The 20,293-nt window shown below is 40.5% G+C and overlaps 1 protein-coding gene across 3 annotated transcripts; it reads right to left on the bottom strand.

The window, feature by feature from the left end:
* Window positions 1-1,543: 1,543 nt before the first annotated feature.
* On the bottom strand, window positions 1,544-18,338 carry BZW1 (basic leucine zipper and W2 domains 1). 3 transcript variants are annotated; one of them, XM_041737293.1, is made up of 12 exons: window positions 18,201-18,338; window positions 16,992-17,065; window positions 14,662-14,838; window positions 12,380-12,474; window positions 11,522-11,587; window positions 10,786-10,921; window positions 10,047-10,156; window positions 9,741-9,911; window positions 9,129-9,275; window positions 8,136-8,274; window positions 6,452-6,574; window positions 1,544-5,820 (listed from the first exon to the last, which is right to left on the bottom strand). In XM_041737293.1, exons 2-12 carry the CDS (start codon window positions 17,053-17,055, stop codon window positions 5,789-5,791), a joined length of 1,260 nt encoding a protein of 419 aa, XP_041593227.1. In that variant the 5' UTR covers window positions 17,056-17,065; window positions 18,201-18,338; the 3' UTR covers window positions 1,544-5,788. The 3 variants fall into 3 exon arrangements, with proteins under 3 accessions (XP_041593227.1, XP_041593229.1, XP_041593230.1); XM_041737295.1 differs by lacking the exon at window positions 18,201-18,338 and adding an exon at window positions 17,731-17,831; XM_041737296.1 differs by lacking the exons at window positions 12,380-12,474; window positions 16,992-17,065; window positions 18,201-18,338 and having other exon boundaries at window positions 14,656-14,739.
* Window positions 18,339-20,293: the final 1,955 nt, after the last annotated feature.

The following is a 20,293-nucleotide window of genomic DNA, read 5'->3' as shown; positions in this document are numbered from 1 at the left end:
ATCACACCCACCTGTTGGTCACCTGCCTTCCTGCAACGTATTTATCACATACCATTAATTCTTTGTGGATTTATAACTTCTGTGTTATTAGAATGGACTTTTGGAAGACCTTGACTAGGTACCTGACCACCCTCACAAAACGTGGCTTCCGTTCTTACTACTGAGCCCCGGGGATGTTAATTTTGTGTCTCTTTCTACAGTGCTAAAGCAAGCATGATGGTTTGGGGGACTTTTATTGCCTTCTTTTAGCTTAAATCAAGCAAGAAACCTGTATTCAGGGCTTTAGCAGTTTTTCGCTCTTCCACAACACATCCTTGGCAAACAAAAACAGCCACAGTTCACAGGTAATTATTATGACAGGTGCTGTTTTCAAGTACCTTCCTTTTATTGAGGTAGATTATTTTATTGTAAACTTCTCAATCATTCCATGAGATAGGCATCATTTAAGCATTGTAATTCTTACAGATGCAGTAAACAAGGCTCAGAGGTTGAATTACCTGCCCACACAGCTAGTAGATGGTAGCTTTCCCCAGCCGCTTCAGGTAGGCATGCAGTCTATTTTGTTCAATGTTAGGGATTGCAAGCCACAGTTGAGTGTAATTGGCCTCCCATGGTGGTTCTAATGATTTACAGATTACCTAACCCTTGAAACCTGACCCTCCAATTTGCCAGTACCTACCATGTCCTTGGTTTTGCTTTCACCTCACTCTTGATTACCTACCTCCTCCTGTAAGCCTGAATTTTGGTATCCAATCCTGCCTGTCACTGTAGTGCTAAATAAAGCTCAGCAGAGTATCTGACAACATGCACTTACAATTTGTTGACTGACAGGTTCTTAACCTAATTTTGGTCACTTGTCATAGCAATCCTAACCATGGAACAGAAATACCTTGGATTTAACCTTAAATTGCTTTTAAATATCTCTAATTCACAGAACTGTCATGGTTTGCAAACTTCCTCACTTTTCATATCAATTTCAGTATCCCAAATCCACAAGTATTACCATGTTCTCATTTCTTCACTTACCTAATATTTAATGCTTGCTACCTGACAAGCACTATTCGATGCTGGGCATATAGGGGTAAGAAAAAAAGGCAGATCAAGCTAAAGAATTAATCATGCAGGTCCAATCAGGCAAAAAGGTCTTAAACTGTTTTATTTGCATTCAGACTAAGTCTAGCTGTTGAGAGATGCTGGTGGCCTGAATTAGAGTGGTGGCATTCAAGTTGGGAGTTGAAATGGACAGAACTTAATCCACAAGATGTGAGGGCTGAGGAAGTGAGCTGACACTTTCCAGGGAGGGTAGATGGCACTAGTATTTTATGAAGTGAAACTTGAACAGTTTTTGACTGGATGATTCTGAGGTATGCGACCCAAAAAAAGCAAGTGGTCTGAAGAAAAAAAAGTCTCTGGAGGAACAGGCCTTTGGATGGTATTTAAAACACCAAGGTAAAACTGAAAAGACCAGGAGCCATAACCAACTCCAGCACTTAAAGGTTATTATTGTACAACGACCAATGCAACAACAGTCATTGCTTCTCTCTTTACGTTAACAAGGAGTCTCATGAAATTTTATTCAATTTCAAGGGTACAGACAAGAAGCAGATTTCACAGTTAACACAGAAATAATGCAGCAATGTAATTATTGGTTTGGATGGCTGTACTTGAGGTGGTTCTGAGTGCCAACAACTATTTGATATATCAGCTATCCAGTTTTCTCCGTTCTTCAACTGTTTGCCAGGGCGGGTCCATTACTCCTAACTAGAATGGAAATGAGGTGTATTTACAGAGAAAATATTCTTAAGATGCCAGAGAACACAGAACATCTTTTTGAATAGAGGCTTCAGTCTATAAATGGGTCACTTATTCCCCCAATAAGTTTACCTCTTAAGTCAGCCGCTAAAGCAGTCTTCGGGGTTTCTGCTTTAAAAAATGGTCTAAAACTCTTTCTGTCCTTAGAGATTGTAAAATAGTTACACTGACTGGAAACTCTTGAAATAGAACAACTCAATTGTATTTGATAACTTTGTAACACCCCAAAGTCATTATATACATTTAATGCAGTTCCCAAGCCTGCACTAAACCACCACCAACATTGTCATAGTTTGGACAAGGTACTGGTCCCTCCAGATAGTCTAGGAAATAAGACTCCAGTGTTTCTCTATGGCACTACAGTGGGCACCACAAGCGGCTGAGCTTTTCATTTAAATAAGGTTATTAAAAATACTCAGTTGACAGTGATTGAGTGCATTTGTAAAGTATCCTCAATCCTTTTTTCAATTCATTGAGGTGAGATTACACTCCCAGAATAAGAAAAAAATATTTTAAATGCATGGAAAATCAAGACTGGATTTGATATGGCTGCTCACTGCCCAGTTAAAAAGGGGGAAAAAAGTTGGTAAGGAAAGGGTAGTTGGGAAGCCTTTCTAATCCACACCAAGTGTCATACAATTATGCATGCATGATTGGGTTTAGACACAAATCCAACGCAATTCATTTTTAAACAGAAGCCAATTATAGATTCATTATTTTGAAGTCAAAAGTACTTATATCTTCTAGTCCACTTATATAAAGCCTACTGAAAAATTTAATTATATTTTAAACCTTTAAGGCCTCAGTAGGCTGAACAAAAACAACTTCTATCAATACTAAAGGACGAATACTTCACATAAAAAAAAAAATCAGAGCATGGCAATTTTAACCAGAATTCTCACAGAAATGCTTAACCTATTTTACATGCTACCTGTAAATAGCATCTCAGGAAATTTTTCAAAGATTAATTCAGTAGTCCAAGTAATAAAGCACACTAAAATTTTGACCATGTATTATACTTAAAGCCAACCAATATTTCTGTCAGATCCTGAATCTCCTGTAGTTTCCTTGGTAAAATTTCAAAACCATTATCCACGTGTTATGCCTAACAACTTTAATTAAACCATCACCTAGGATTTTAATTGATTTTTATAGATTAGGATTCCAAATGATTCTATTTATGATAACATTTACAGTCAAGAATCTGTTAATACCTTTAAAGCCAACAGGAAATGATTTGTCTGTGGTCTATGGTGGGCTGGAGTGTAAAGCCCAACTGTTAAGATTGGCAGAAAAAAATACTGCCTCAGGATATGGATACACAAAAGATAATGTTGGCCGGTGAAATATCATTAGGTCCTTTAAAAAGATACATTAATATTAGGTCATGCATTTGCAATTGGGGTGATGTTATTGCCAAGTGAGGCCAAAAGAAAAATCACCCTTCCTCTTTTTCATATATAAAGCAGATACATCTCTTAGGCACCACCATCACTATGCTATGTCAAAATATCCTGTGGCATTTTTGGTGTTTGGAGTTTTCAATAAGAACAGAAAAAATATCTCTAGGACAATACTCCCAAAATAATTAAGATTAAAAAACCTATAATCAACTCTAAATGCACATTTAATTATGACTAAAGAGACTTATCCTTAGAAACGAACACCAAGTTAGGAAAATCAACTAGCATTTATCCAATCATAATTACAAGTACAATTTTAACATCTGGATTAAGCATTACATAGGAGGCCATAGGTGGGCACTGGCAGCTGAGTTCCAAAATTACCACTTAAATTCAAAATGAAAATCTGCTGTCTTTAGGAAGCATTCCCTTTCTTTCTACTATACTGTCACAGGTGACTTATCCATTTACTGTAATACCATAATAAGTAAATACTACTTTGTTGTTATGAAGAAAAAAAATTATGATCAAAGATCATAATGTAGTTCTGGAAGACTACACACTCTTTCACTATACACAGTATATGATAAAATAGGGTACACTTTGGACGACAGTAACATGCAATGGTTTGGCTGTGGAAGTATTAATGTAGTTTTCACTACATCAGAATTCTGTATGGGTGTTTACAGTTTGGGAATTGGAAGCATGAGAAGGACAATTATTCAACATTTACATAGTAGAGACGTCTGAACACATAACATACAGCTACTCCTAAGTATTAACATGGAATATATATATAAAAATTAAAGAACACTGACCTATAACCTAAGTGTAAGGATGGACTTTATTTTTTAAAAAAAGTCTTTTGAGGACTACAAATTACAAAGTAAAAGCAGATCACTATGTAGAAACCTAGTGAATACATTTTGCCTGTGCATGAAAACTTTATCAAAATTATTCATTTAACAACTTCAACCCATTCACAATGGTATCAGTTATAATGTTCTTCTTTATAAGGTTATATATTACATGTTATTCCCTCAAGATGAACTTTTAAACACCAAATTCTTGGTGCATAAGAATGGCACCTTTGAAGGGGCATTATTCCAAGTTAGTTTCTTTTATCAAGGAAAAAAAAACTTTCGAAACGTTCACTTTTAACATGAAGTATCTCCACCAAAGTGGTCATATCTTCTTTTCTAATGACTACATATATATATGTGTGTGTATATATATATATAAAATACATATGTGGGTAGCAGCAAGAAAAGAAAAAAGGAAATTAAAAGGCAGCCATTAAAATAAATGGATCAATTATATAGAAGAGATATTTGGCTCATGACAATTTAAAAAGATGGCACCTAGGGTATGTTAATAATAGCCAGATGCTGGAGCTATAAGTATGTTGAGAGAATGAAGCTGATCCAGTATGATCAAGTGGGAATATATTACCATAGCACTTCATTCTTTACAACAAATACTCTTAAGCCAAGAGGAAATGTGTTACATTGAGTCTCAATTAGAACATGCTGACCACTTAAATATTTAATAACTGTGGGTTTTTAGGATAGTCATTGCCTTAATGCACATTACTTTAACTTATTTTTTAAATAGCAATCTCTATACCCATTGTGGGGCTTGAACTCATAACTCTGAAATCAAGAACTGCATGCTCCAACTGACTGAGTCAGCTGAGCGCCCCTAACTCATACTATTTTGAACCTTTCCTTTCAATCCAAGTGCATGACAAGTGTAAAATACTTTAAATGACAAGATTTCTAAGGTACATTTGAAAATGGTTGTCATGAAAAGAATATCCATCTGTTTTGCTGGGAAAGATACAAACTGAATGCAGAAGTTTCTCAAAGGGAAAAAGCTCAACTTTCTTCTTCCCACCTCTGCCACATATAATTTCCCAAAGAACTCACTTTCAAGCTTGTTCTCCATGGCTTTACTAAAGAATGAAAACCAGAGAGCAAACAATTGAGCTCAAGGACATCCAGGGTTAAAAATGCAAGAAGATATCAACATGCAAGCAATGGTGCAAATATTCAAGATTCATGTTAATGAATTCAATTACTGTATATGAGATTTTCATTGATGAACAGGGCTTTGGGCATACCAAATTATCACACAAATCATTGCCTTTTGAGACTTTGGATACTTTTACAGTTTAATTTGCAAACAGAATTTTTGTAACAAATTATTTTTAACCAAATCATATCTTGAAAACTGTTTATATAGAAAACCCAGGGAATAAAGTGAACTGTTCATTGTGGAAGGCCTTAAATTACATTATTACAGTAGAAAATACAGGAGGTAGAAGATAACTGAAAAGACTAATGCAACATTAGATTCAAATCTATAGCTCCTGTAGCTACTTAAAACATGGTTTTAGAAACTAAACCCAACATTTCCAGTAACCATAGAAACAGTTAAAATAAAATTTGCCATGAAAGCCCTTATATCATGCTTGATATAGGGAGGTAGGAAGATGTAAGAACCAGGACACATGAGACATGACATTTTATCTACAACTCCTGTTTGCTTTACTGAGGGTGTAGTTTCAAAATTCAGTCACCTTCTTCAGCTTCAGACTCAGATTCTAGAAAAGGAGAAAAATGCAGCCAAGCATTATATATCAGAAAGCAAAAGTTTCCATTTATAACTTTGAAGCTTTTTATTACAATTAAGAAATTTTATTAATAATTCCCTACTTATGAGGGGAATATTCAAAAGCCTTCATTTGTAAATCTCAAATGTTTATTTTATTAAATGATCTCAAACTTTCCAATTCCCCTAAGAATGTTAGCATATCGGCTAAGCCATCAAAATAATATTTAAAGTCAAATTCTCCCCCCTGACTTAAAGTAAATGAGTATTTGCAGGTCTACCACAAATGAACAAAAATGTGTACTCGAGGTACAAAATAGTATCTGAATGAAAAAAGGCCACATTAAAATTAGTTCTCAGGGATCCCTGGGTGGCGCAGCGGTTTGGCGCCTGCCTTTGGCCCAGGGCGCGATCCTGGAGACCCAGGATCGAATCCCATGTCGGGCTCCTGGTGCATGGAGCCTGCTTCTCCCTCTGCCTGTGTCTCTGCCTCTCTCTCTGTGTGACTATCATAAATAAATAAAAATTAAAAAAATAAAATCTTTTAAAAAAAAAATAAATAAAATAAAATAAAATTAGTTCTCAGACTTTACCAAACAAACTGCACCAAGGAAAAGACTTACCTTCTTCAGCATTTTTGAGCCACTCTACAAACTTTTTCATTTGCTCAAGGAAGACACTTTTCCCCTTGGCAACATGTGCATCTTTATACCACTTCAGAATGGGCTCTTCACTCAGGACTTCAGCTATAAAGAGAGCAATCATTACATCTGGAAGTTTTCAGGCAGTCAGAAACCATCTAAAGTGCAGATGCCTGCGCGGCAGAAAAGAGCCCACTGAAAAGTTAAGTAAAAACTATTGTATTCAAAATGGCCCAACTGGTTTCTTCAATTTTTAAAGAAAAATAGGAAAGATAAAATTAAGAGCCTTATAATAAGAACTGTTTTATCAACTTGTTGCCCATATATGAACCTACAACTAGGAAAAACTTACTAAACCACCAGTGATTCTCTCAACTTACAGTGATTCTCTCTCAATTTACACCCTCCTCCACTGGGACATTAGACAATGTTCAGAGACATTTTTGGTTGTTACGCTGGGGAGGGATGCTACTGAATACTCTATAGTAATAGGATTGTTACCAACCAGAGTTAAATGGCCCAAAATATTAGTAGTGCCAAGACTGAGAAACCTTCTGACAAATGATCAGGGATATTTGACTGATTAAATTTTTTAGGTGTGAAAATGGTACTATGGTTTTACTAAAAACAAAAAAATAGCCCATGTACTTTACAAACCTATACTGAAAAATTAGTTAAATAAAGGTTTCTATGGGACACCTAGGTGGATCTGTGGTTGAGCATCTGCCTTTGGCTCAGGGGCCTGATCCTGGGATCCGGGATCTGGTTCTGCATCGGGCTCCCTGTGGGGAAGGCTGCTTCTCCCTCTGCCTGTGTCTCTGCCTCTGTGTCTCATGAATATTTAAAAAAAAAATTGGGGGGCGGGGGGGAATGGGGATATAGGCTTCTGTTCTAAGTTTAGAATATAGGAACCAACAAAATCATTTATGAAAACTAGGTCATGGAAATACACGTGCACACAAACTGTACTTACTGGGACCAAAGCTGGTCTGATTTATGTAGAACTGAAGAACACATTATCAACAACCATAGTAAACTAAATATTGCAAAGGACTCTCTCCCAACAAAGTTCTTATCTTTATTAACCACTTTAGACCAGTTGCTGAAAAAGGGAATAACGTTTTGAACTGATCTTCCAAGACAAGTAAAAGTCTATAGTGGATAATGGGGTAGGGTGAAGGGAAGTCAATCTGTCATGGGCCAAAGATTAGAGAGATGTGGAGTGTGTCTGAGGAAGAGAACTGGTAGAGAAGGGAAGGTGAAGTTTGAAGCTGCATCAAGGTTTTAGGTTTTAACTTATTAAAGAGGTTTAGCGATGTTATGCTATTAATGCACTAAAAAAGTACCCAATTTCATACTATGATTACAGTAAAATATTTTATGGAGCTGATATTCAGACAACTACTCATTGGAATTAAAAGGAGTATTCTAGGATCTTTTAAAAAATATTTTATTTAGCTGCAAGAGAAAAAGAGAGCTCACACGTAAGCATGGGGTAGGGGAGAGGGAGATGGAGAAGTGGACTCCCTGCTGAGCATGGAGCCCCATGGGGGGCTTGATCCCAGAACTCTGAGCTCATGACTGGAGCCAAAGTCAGACACTTAACTGACTACGCCACCCAGGCACCCCTAGAATTTTTAATCACAAAATTCGAAATTTAAATTACCTTTATAAAAAAGCACCACTATTTTCTGGAAGGCTTTCATGAAATGAATGTTGTCATAGCAATACTCCTGAATCTTCAATAACAGAGTCAGCTCAGACTGACCTTGAGTAGTAAAGGCAGCAAGTAGAGGGCTGTATTGCTTTTAAAGGGAAAGGGAGAAAAAAACTTCATCATTTTTTATAATAACCCTTCATTTCAAAATTCCTAAAATATAGAAAATAACATCTCTTAAAATCACTATGAATTATGTGTAGTGGAAACTTAATAAATAAATAAATAAATAAATAAATAAATAAAGTTATTAAATAAATGAGAAGAATCTACAAAGCATCTAAGTCAAATAAATAATACGGCACCAGGGAATCCAGACAACTGTCAATACAATGTTAATAATTTAGAAGATAAAAAAGGAGTGCTCTTATTTTCCAATATTCCCTTCAAAAGCAAACACCAAATTGCAGGCTTATGCTAATTTTAAACATGTATTTGTTTTTAACCTGTGAACCAAAGAAAAGTCAGACTTTTTAAAAGATTACCCAGTTCTTAGAGGAAATTATGCTAAGAGAAATAAGTTAATCAGAGAAAGACAATCACCATATGACCTCAATCATACGTGAAGAAAGGGAAAAATAAAGAAGAAATCAGAGAGAGAGTCATCCATAAGACACTTAATCAGAGAAAACACACTGAGGACTGCTAGAGGGGAGGAGGTGGGGGGTAACTGGGTGATGGGCATTGAGGAGGGCACACAATGTAATGAGCATTGGGTGTTATTACTGACCTCTACCTCTGAAACCAGCAATATATTACATGTTAATTAACTGAATTTAAATAAATTTTAAAAAGTTGAGAACTGCCACAAATAGTTCTGTCGACTCACTAGTGGTTATTCCCAGGAACCACAGGATATGATACATCCTCTAAGTACAGCAACAGCTCACTTATCCCCACTTAAAAGCAGACTCATGTTTTGCAAAGGCATAATTCTAATACCTTCAAGTGCTTGATGGCTTGCTCTGCTACAAGCTCTTCCTTTTTGTTCCATTCCACGGTGCTCATTACACTGGACCAGACTATTCCAATGACAACGGGTTCCGGGATGTTGTTTTTTTTCATTTCCTCCTTGACATACAAAATTATCTGCAAAAAGAATCCAAATTTAGTAAAAGAAATCAATTTTGATATGTACACTCTACACACCAAACTCAGACCTTTTATGAATACATAAAAACACCTTTCCACACAACTGGCATCGACCACACGTGTACCACATGTAGTCAGAGAACTTTTAAAACTGGAAAAGATGGAACTCAAGTCCAAACCTTAATTTACACATAGACAAACTGCCTAGGAAAGAAGGGAGATGGAAACAGATGATCTACCTATTGGCTTGCACCCTACAAAATCCCCAAGTATTGAAATTTCTGGGCACTAGTAAAGCACTAAATATAAAATATGAAAAAGACTGATGAAAGGCCCCAACATAACATTCTATAGCTAGTAATTAAAAAAACACTCTGGTGAAATACTTTAAAGCCTCAAGAAAATGTTTATTTTCTTCACCAGAAAGAAACCATAAAGATGGTCTAAACAGAAGTATCTTACATCCTTAAATGGATCACCACGGGACATCTGTTCTTGAAGTTCTTTCTGGAGTTCCTTTCGAGCTCCTATGGTTTGTTGATTCCGAACATATTCTGAAAGTTCTTTCAAGCCTGCCTCAGTAAAATACTTTGTGAAGTGTTCAACGCTTTGTTTATTGGCAGGAAAAAGTTCCTGAAAGGAGAACTTAATCTGGTTAAATGGTCTTTAATCGTATCAAGAAAAACACTTCCTCTTTTCACAGACTAGAAATGAGAAAATTCCCTTATTACACTTTAAGTGTTGGCAAGAATAAAACAAGTTACAAACCATCAGTCTGTTATCCATGCTGACTTTCCGAAGACTTGCAGCTACTGCATTGATATCTTTTTCATTTATCCATGATTTAAAGAGCTTTACAGCAAAAGCTGCTGAAACCCCTGTAGAACAAAAGAGCTTACTTAACAAAAGCGGATTTCAACAACTGTATTTCTTCTTTTCAACGCACAGAATTATTCATTTTATCCCTAAACTTCCTTCAGCCACTAAGCTGCTTACCATTTCACTCCAATTTTTCTATCATTGGCTAGTTATATATTTTTATAGTGATTAAACTCCTTTTGAATGTGTGAAAGTAACAGTTCTGACACTTCAGAGGGTGGCTGTGAGAAATACGGCACATTAAGTTTTTAAAAAGTTAGTTTTTTAAAGTGTAACAAATTATTTAACTATGAAAATTACAAGAGGGACACCTTATTTTCTTTTTGGCTTAACATGTCCCCCAACTGGAATTAATCCTTCTGGGTTTCTCTGGCATTTCTCTTTTTATGTATAACCACATTTTGTTTGAACTTTGGACATTTGCTATATGCTTAAAGATAGCCAAAGATATACATGAAATACCTAGTGAATTTTATTAGAATTAAGGATGGTTAAAAAAACGATGACAATTATACAAGTCAAATCTACATGAACAACATCCTTGATTTTCTATCAGTTCATCTTTCATGCTCTTATCTATCCCCACTCTCAGCTAACCAAAGAGAATTCGTTACCAAAGATTGATTACCTTCTTTAACCAAATTCTCATTATAAAGGCTATTAAGAATGGATGCATTAAGTGTTCCATTAGCCAGAAGAACACCAGTCAACATAGCCAGCTTGTTCCTCTCCGACTCTGAAAAACCCTTTAAGAACAGCAGCAGCTATAAAAGTAAACAGTTAAAGGTTAAAAGAGTAATTCCATTATATATAAAGAAGTAGTAAGACAAACTACAGTGGTTAAAAGTAGGGGCTCTGGGGTCTAACCATTCAAATTTTTATCTCAGTTGTAATACTGGTTGAGTGATCGTGGGCAAGTTACTTAACCTCTGTGGCTCAGTTTCCTCATAAGTAAATGTGGATAATAAAACTTGCCTCACAGAGTTAGAGTATTAAATGAGTTAATAATTACAATAGTACCTGAAACGTGATGTTACTATTAACATTACTAGATTTTTTGGTCTGCCTATATATGGAATAACTAAGACTCCAATATCAAGTGTGCTAAATTTCTTTCACAATCAGAATAGCTCTGATTCTCTATCCCCTATCTTGAACAAACTCCATTTTGATCTTTAGCCTTTTGCCACTTGCTTGGACACAAAGCTAAGGAAAGTGTATAGCAAATTAAACAAATGATACACCCCAAACTACATTTCAGGCCTAAAATAGCTAATCATTTCAAATCTGTGACAGGATTAAGATACAACATTCTCCTCTTTGACCCCAACCTGTGTTTCCACAAAGCATGCTGTTCTTCATACCTTTTTTACTTCATCTTCAAAACCTTTCTCCAGGTATTTGTAGCGCCTGATTAACTTGTTAAAAACCTATGAAAAACAGTGAAGGAACTTAATGATAATTTCGTATTTATACATGTCAGATTCCTAAAAGATTTGAGTATCTCATAGAATCTTCAGAACATCGAAGAAGTAAACCTTCCACTGAAGAGAAGAGGTTACAAGAGATTGTCAACTCTCAAACTCTACAGTATGCTGATCTAACACTTAAGCCACCCCACAATAGATTTTTATTGCTAAATATTAAAGCAAGGATTAATTACTGCTTAAACACAAGTCATCTAACCATTTGTAGGATATTAACGGAGTAAGATCACAGAATATAGTTCTACTTTCCTAATGACACAGATAACAAATCTCTAGGCTAGATACACTTGAATTATTTGCTTTCAGTAGCAGAAACTTAACTATGTATGAAACCTTCAAATGAAATTTTGATTGGAAAGCTAATCTGCCTATAAACCATTCTTCTTTAAAAAGTTATATGAAAAAAAAAAAAGTTATATGCAGGGTGCCTCAGTCATTTAAGTGTCTGACTTTGGCTCTGGTCATGATCCCAAGTCAGGGTCCTGGGATCAAGACCCCCTTGTCACTCTGTGTTCCCTCCTCTGCTTATCGTCTCTCATGTGCTCTCAAATAAATAAAATGATTCAATCTTTTCTGCTTTGTTTTCCTTAACACATTTCATTATATTGCAACAAAGAGTATCTCTAAACCTTCAGTTCAAATTCCTTCAAATCTATTTTCAACCTCTTAAAAGTAGACTATTCCCATTCAGATAGATAATAGCTAACTGCAATAAATACGTAAAATTTCATTTACCTGAGCAAATGCTTGCATGGTCTCTAGGTCTTCTTGTGCTGCGAACACACAGACATCTGTACGCATCATGTCATCTGCCAGTGTACCACCTGGGGCTAAGGTATATATTACAAAAAATTTGCAGTGACTTTCATTTGCAATTAGTAACTGTTTCAATCTCACTTTCTGGAAGGATTCCCATTATAAAATAAAACGACAAAAATTCTAAAAGATGATCTGAAAGCAGTCAGTATCTCAGTAGGAACATGGTTGGTTCAATATGCATAAAAAGTGAAACAGTTTAAGGGAATCAACCTCCTTTAGCAACCCAATTAAACTTGTAGCATTAACCATCCAACAGTATCAAATTTGTCACTCAAGCAGAGATGTTCTAAGTTGGTTTTGATAATGTAACTTCCCATAGAGAAAACAACCCTTCAAGTTGCCAGAGAGACTGGACTGTAAAAGCCTACAAGATAGGAACTGTATCTTTTACATATATTTGTAAGTATTTATGGATAAAGTGATGTTTGATATACACTTTGAAATATTGGGGAAGGGGGCAAAGTCAGTTGGGACACAGCAAGAGTATGACTGTTAACAATTACTAAAGTCAGGTAATAGACCAGAAATTCATTATAGTATTCTCTCTAGGATAGCTCTGAAAATTTCTTTAGTAAAAGTGTTAAAAAGAATTGTGGCTCAGTGGTTGAGCACCTGCCTTTGGCTCAGGGTGTGATCCCAGGTTCCCGGGATGGAGTCCCACATTGGGCTCCTTATAGGAAACCTGCTTCTCCCTCTGCCTAGGTCTCTGCCACTCTCTCTCTCTCATGAAGGAAGAAAGGAAGAAAGGAGGAAAGGAAGAAAGAAAGAAAATGGATATTTCTGGGCACCTGGGTGGCTTAGTTGGTTAAGCTGAGCCTTCAGCTCAGGTCATGATCCCGGGATCGAGTGGAGTCCTATGGAGTCCTACATTGGGGTTCCCTACTCAGTGGGGAGCCTGCCTCTTCCCCTCCCCCCTACTTCTGCTCTCTCAAATAATTAAATAAAATCTAAAAAAAGAAAATGGATATTTCTTACTACAAAATGATGATACAGTGGAAGAAATACTCATTTGACTAAGCATTAGAACATATGAACCTAAGTTTCTTGGTTCCACCAGAGTAATTATTTGACTTCATGTAAGTCACCAATGCCTCTCTAAGCCTCCACCCTACAGGCTTACAAATTGAGTTCTGACTCTATCAGCCTGTGAGGGTCAATATAGTTATCACTGTGAAAACATTTTGAAATATCTTAAAGAGCTATGGAAATGAAATTACCATCATCATTTGAAGATATGTAGCTAAATGGCACATTCTCTTAAGATATCCTGAGCTGCTGAGGGTGGAGGTAGGAGTAAGAGCAGTGCTGTGTGACAGAAACACGAGTCGCATGATTTAATTTCATGTCTAGTAATTTTATTAAAAGGTGTAATTTTAATATACTCTAACCCAACATATCAAAAATATTGATTTAAACATTTCAGTATTCAAAATGTTATTGAGAGGTCTTATGTTCTTTTTTATAGTAAGTCTTTAAAATCCAATGTGTATTTGATGCTTATAGAACTCTCTTTTTTTATTTTTTTTTTTTTTAAATTTTTATTTATTTATGATAGTCACACACAGAGAGAGAGAGGCAGAGACACAGGCAGAGGGAGAAGCAGGCTCCATGCACCGGGAGCCCGATGTGGGATTCGATCCCGGGTCTCCAGGATCGCGCCCTGGGCCAAAGGCAGGCGCCAAACCGCTGCGCCACCCAGGGATCCCCTTATAGAACTCTCAATTTAGATTATCCACTTTCCAAGCGATCAATAGCCACATGCGGGTAGTGGCTAATGTACTGAAGAGTGCAGGAATAGTCCTCAAGCATACAAAAAAAAAGTATTTCGTAAGACAGAAGAGGTAAGGGTTTCTCCATTAACTCAGAGTGTTCAAACACAGGGTGTGTTCAAACACAGGCTGGAAAAATTATTGATCGGGGATGCAATAAGAACACAAGAATCAGAAAAGTCATCCTGAAATGTTATGGCTTTGTAAAAGATTTCAACTATAAAGCTAGACAAGGCTTTATAATTTGCTAGATTATGAAATAGTTTGCTACGTTACTAAAATCTGGGAGGAAAAAAAATGGAAAAACTATAAGGAGGTAAAAAGCCGAAAACAAAGCCACCCCAATTTGAGAGGATTCTCAAATAGTTCATATTCTGGATTCCACATAAACTCTATACATAACACTTCCCACAAAACCCAGACACTTACCCAGCATTCCGCCGGCCACCAGAATGTCAAAGAGTGTTTCTGCATATCGGCGGTAATCAAGTTTTGCTCCAGAAGCATCAAGAAACTTTGCTACTGCTTCCAAATCAGTACCAGTTTCAGTTAAGCCTTGAATAATACAGTCTTGAAACTGAGTAGGGTCAAACCTCTCTTTTTCATCTGGGGGGGGGGGGGGAAGGGGGAGAAACCCCACAACATTGAAATGGCTTACCAAAATACCAAGAAACCATCACTTTATGAAAAGTGTTAAATACTGAATAAATTAACCACGTTTAGCACAATCTTATTTATTTCGACAGCTGGAAAATACAAACACAAGAAAAAAGACTAAACATACACTCTGCAAATGCAAGGCATGACAGCCTAGTCACAAGAATTGTGTGGCTTTTCTTCCACTATTTTTTTACACAAGTCTCATAAGTGGTAAGTTAAACGAGCTAGTATGTTCTTACTGCCAGGAGAATATTTCTATCCTGAATGCTCTTCTATCACCCCTGGGCTTTTCTGAAATTTAGGACATTCTCTAAATTTCAGGTAAACCTCATTATTGGGTGAAATTTTGCCCAAACACTGGAACTCTTTATTCTTTTCTTTAAATGCCCATAACACTTTCTATGTTTGTTTAAATCATTCATTTGATACTTAACAGGGCCTTAGGTGCATACCCAGCCTTTACTGGGTTGCCATCACACACTCCATGATACGGTTTGACCTCCCTCTCTAGGTTAGATGCTATCTTCTTTTTCACACAGCACTAGAGTGACCAACTCTGCCCTGTTTTAGCACTGAATAGCCTATGTCCTGGGAACTATCTTCAGTCTCAGGCAAATTCCAATTAATTGTTCATGCTACCCAGCACCCCATCATCAAGAACTAGGAGGGCATGAGTGATCTCAATCTGGAACTGGGTAAGTGGCAGCTCTTCTTGATGCTAATAACAATAAAACTACTTGATACTATCACATACTCAAGAGAATACAGGCTTTCCTCCATTACTGCTGAATTGCTTTGGTTTCCAACCTCTGTTCCTCCTCTTGAGAAAATTTACCAGGTTAAATCTAAAGAAATCTGCAAAGACTAGAATCTAATCTCTCTTCAGCCTCCCCACTGTAAGAGGACAGTCTATGATCAGGGATGACAAGATTCTGTAACATGTATCTCAAACTGTGTTAGCCAGGGTAGAAAAATACAATTTAGAACCAGTAGCTGACCCAGTTTCCTCAAAATTTCCTGTAAAATAAGGTCAATAGGTTTTTGAGCAATAACATCAAAAGATTTTGGGAAAAGCATTAAGCCTAATGCAAAATATACCTGAGATCATAGCTCATTTAACTTTGTATCACTAGTATAGTGCCTTGCTACAAAATTTAATATTCACCTAATCATCCACTAATAGAAGCGGTTAATAATATTCTAGTACTTTTTTTAGTCTTTGAGAAATATAGAACTTCAAAAGACATACAAAAAATGTGAACTCTGGGGATCCCTGGGTGGCGCAGCGGTTTGGCGCCTGCCTTTGGCCCAGGGCACGATCCTGGAGACCCGGGATCGAATCCCATGTCGGGCTCCCGGTGCATGGAGCCTGCTTCTCCCTCTGCCTGTGTCTCTGCCTCTCTCTCTCTCTCTCTCTCTCTGTGACTATCATAAATAAATAAATAAAAATTAAAAAAAAAATGTGAACTCTGTTCCATAATTAACTTCCATGCATGAAGCCTGGTTTTTCTCTCACAAACCTTCACAAAGTTTGGGAGAAATCAGCAATCATGTCAGGAGCTCTCCTTTCATAAGTTGACTTTTTCTCCTCAAGCAAAAGTCTGCTTGGATAAAATTTAGCTAGTGAAAATTCACTCCATATTTAAAAGAAATGGACCTTATTCTCACAATAAAAAGACCATTCAGTAACCTGCATAGAGATATATATGTTGGGCAGCCCCGGTGGCTCAGCGGTTTAGCGCCACCTTCAGCCCAGGGTGGGATCCTAGGGCCCTGGGATCGAGTCCTGCGTCGGGCTCCCTGCATGGAGCCTACTTCTCCCTCTGCCTGTGTCTCTGCCTCTCGTTCCCTCTGAGTCTCTCATGAATAAATAAATAAAATCTTAAAAAAAGATACATATATGTTGATACTAAAAACTAAAAGCTTAAAAAACAGAAATATTAACGGTACATCTAAAATGGCAGTCAGGTAGAAATTCAAGTTCCTTTCTGGTATTTTCTCTTACAATTTACTATTAAGCAGCTGTGCCCCAGAGAAACCAACATGTAAAAGTTATTCCGGGAGTTTGAAGAGAGAGAGATTAAAACATAAATATTTACCTCTTTTTCTGGTTTTAAAACGCTGGCCTGATAGCGTTGGCTTTTGCTGCTTTTGATTATTCATAAAAGACACCCTAAGAAAAGACAAACAGAGCCTTAAAAATATCAGTGCCGGAACATTGATTTTTAAAAACAAAGCATCGAACCTTGGTCTGCTCACAGAGAGAAGTCAAACATCACACACACTTGCAGCCGGGGGCTACCATGAATCACCTCGGCCTGGATGATCTGCAACCTCGAACGCTGCATTTCTCCCCTATGAGAAACCCTTTACAGAGGTGGAATGTGATTGTAACTTTTAGAGGACCTTACAGCCCCGTAGTGACTGGTGGCAAACCACCCATCACAAACACAATTGTTGGCTTTCCTCCTTCCTCCTCTATAGAGTCCCCGGCAGAGTCCCCTACCTCTAAGCATCCGGGAAGGCTAAAGGAGACGACCACCACGGTCAGGAGGGATCCAACCCGTGCACGTCAGTTTTCAGACCCCGTCAAAGGCGGAGTCGGTCCCCCAGAGGCCGCCCGCGGCACTCCGGCGCGCACGGCGAGCGGACGGCAGGCCCAGCCTCCTGTGCCCGGGCCCCGCGGCCCACGTCTCCTCCCCGGGCACGTGTCTCTCCCTCCACGCCCTTCCCGCGCCGGCCGCGCGAACGCGATAATCCGCCCCCACCCCGGCCCCCCGTGGCCACCGCGGGCCGCCGTAGGGGCTGCTCCCCGCCCGCGGCCCCTTCCCCACTGACCCGGTCGCCGGCGGTGGCGGCCGCCGCAACGCGCGCACCACAGGCGCCGAGGCGCTCCGCGCCGGGGGCCCGGCCGCCCCGTACATCCGCCCGCCCTCCAGCGAAAGCAGCGGCGGCGGAGGCGGCCGCAGAGGTGGTGGCGGCGCCTCCGCCCCGCCCGCCAGGACCCCCCACGCGTACATCACCCAACAGAGGCCGCAGCGGCTTTGTTACCCAGGCCGCGCAGGGCGGCAGCCGGGGCGGGCGCGGTCGCTGGCGCCGCGGCGCACAGCCGGGCCCCCCGTTCCGCTCCGGGCCGCAACCCGTCGACCTCCCTGCTGAGGCGGCGGCGGCGGCGGCCCTCGAATCCAGGCCCCGCATCCGGCCTGGCCTCCTGCGGCGGCCTCCGCTCGCCCCCGCCCCGCCGCCCGCCCGGGGCCGCCGCCGAGGGGCCCGGCCGCGGCCAGGGACGAGCGGGCGTCGCGCCTCACCGAATTTAAGGCGAAGAGAAAAGAGCCAGAAATCCCCGATGTGGCGGCAACTGCGGCGGTGTCTCCTCTGCGACCGGAACTAACGCGAGGAGGAGGGAAGAGGTGTCACCCCCGCCCCGGCCAGCCTCCTATCGCGAGATTTCTTCCTCGGGGCGGCCACCCCCGCGTCCCTCGCGGTCGCGGCCTTGAGCCTCGGCCTCGCGCATTCCTTGGGGCTCGGGGGTGGGAATGCGGGCAAGGGGATGGAGCGGGGGTTTCGAGGCTTCTCTGCGCCTTCCTTGGGTTCCAGGCTTTCCGGGAGCTTATCCTGGACAAGCCTGTCTTTCTTCCGTCTCCGCCCCATGCGGCCCTCTTAGCACTTGGAGCGGCTGCGGGAGCAGATACCCCGGCGCCCCCCCCGCCGGGCCCGATGCACTTGGGCGCGTCCGCCCGGACCCCTCCCCCTCGAGTCGGAAGTGGAGCCCGGGGGCTGGGCGCGCTCGGACCCGTCCTGGGCAGTGGCGGAGCCGGGCCTGGGGCTGCTCCGCTGACCTCCGCTGACCCCCGCTGACCCCCGCTGACCTCCGCGCCCGCGGGCGTCGACGGCGTTCGCTCGGCGGTGCTGGCCGGGTGGGCCGTGCCCCGCGGTCCCAGGAGCGAGGGAGGTCCTGACGGAGGGCTTCCGAAGAAACCCTGCCCTCCTCCTGGGCCTCTGCTCCTGGCGGCGGCCTTTGTCGTTTTCTGCTGAGTGTCGTGCTCTCGGGCACCTGGAGAGCATCAGACCCCCCCCCCCCCCAAGGACTTTTAAAAACACGGCTTCGTGGGTCAGATCACCAGCACAGAAGATGTAGATCTGTTGTGGGACTTTATTTTTATTTTATTATTTTTTTAAGATGTTATTTATTTATTCAAGACAGAGAGAGAAAGGCAGAGACACAGGCAGAGGGAGGAGCAGGCTCCCTGCAGGGAGCCCGACGCGGGACTCGACCCCAGGACCACGTCCTGAGCCAGAGGCGGACACCCAACCCTGAGCCGCCCAGGCGTCCCTGTAGTGGGACTTTAACAGCAAGTTCCATGTGATGCTGATGAAGCTGGTCTACACTTTGAGAACCACCAAGTTAGGGGCTGTATCATTAGGGAGCTGGGGGCGAGGCAATAAGTGCCAGAAGTACTGTACAAACAGATGTACAACGTCTCCCAAGATCTAGCCTCGTGTTTTTATCTCCTGTTTGCATTAGTCATTTGCCTCGAAAACAACAAACACCAAAACCCCACAAACTCCCGAGTTTGTTTCTACAGGTCACCTTCCCTGGACTCTGCTTCTCTTCCTTACACGTTCTTGGCAAATTAGTTTTTTTTTTTTTTTTTAAATACATTTATTCATGAGAGACACACAGAGAGAGAGAGGCAGAGGGAGAAGCAAGCTCCACGCAGGGAGCCCAACGTGGGACTCGATTCGGGTCTCCAGGATCAGGCCCTGGGCTGAAGGCGGGCACTAAACTGCTGAGCCACCCGGGCTGCCCGGTAAATTAGTTTTTATTAGTTGATTTATTTTATCTGACCTGCCCCCATCCTCTCACAACTGTTTGGAAAATTACTTTCTCAAGAGTTCTTTTCTGAAATGATTGCCAAATCCAGTGATCTTTCAGTCCTCACCGTCCTATCCTCCTCTGAGCACTTAGGGCATTACCCATGTCCTTACAACTTTGTTCCGGTTGCCTCCCGGATACTCCTTGGTAATTGCTGCCACCTCTTTTTCGTGCTCAAACCTTTTTTTCTCCCATCATGCTTTCTTACATGACAGTCTCGGATATTCCTAGTGATTTAATTTTTAAAAGTGGGACAAATTCTATTGAATCATTAAATATTTGTTAAGTCTAGGCTCTAAGCCCTTCCACACTGAGGGAATAGCAGTGGGAAAGTCCTGAGGTTGGAAAACCCTGACCTGTTGGAGGATCTGAAAGAGGCTAGTGTGACAGGATCTTGGTGGGAGATGGGAGGACTGCGGGGAGCACGGAGAAGTGGCAAGAGTCAGATTTCTAAGCCTAACCCTTTTTCCCAAGTCCCCAAGCCCCACTCTTTGGTACCTCCCTAAATGCCAAATTAAACACTCT

Source organism: Vulpes lagopus, chromosome 22, assembly GCF_018345385.1.
Source record: "Vulpes lagopus strain Blue_001 chromosome 22, ASM1834538v1, whole genome shotgun sequence".
NCBI lineage: Eukaryota > Metazoa > Chordata > Mammalia > Carnivora > Canidae > Vulpes > Vulpes lagopus.
The sequence above is the reverse complement of the archived record's forward strand: the minus strand, read 5'-3'. Positions and strand labels throughout refer to the sequence as shown.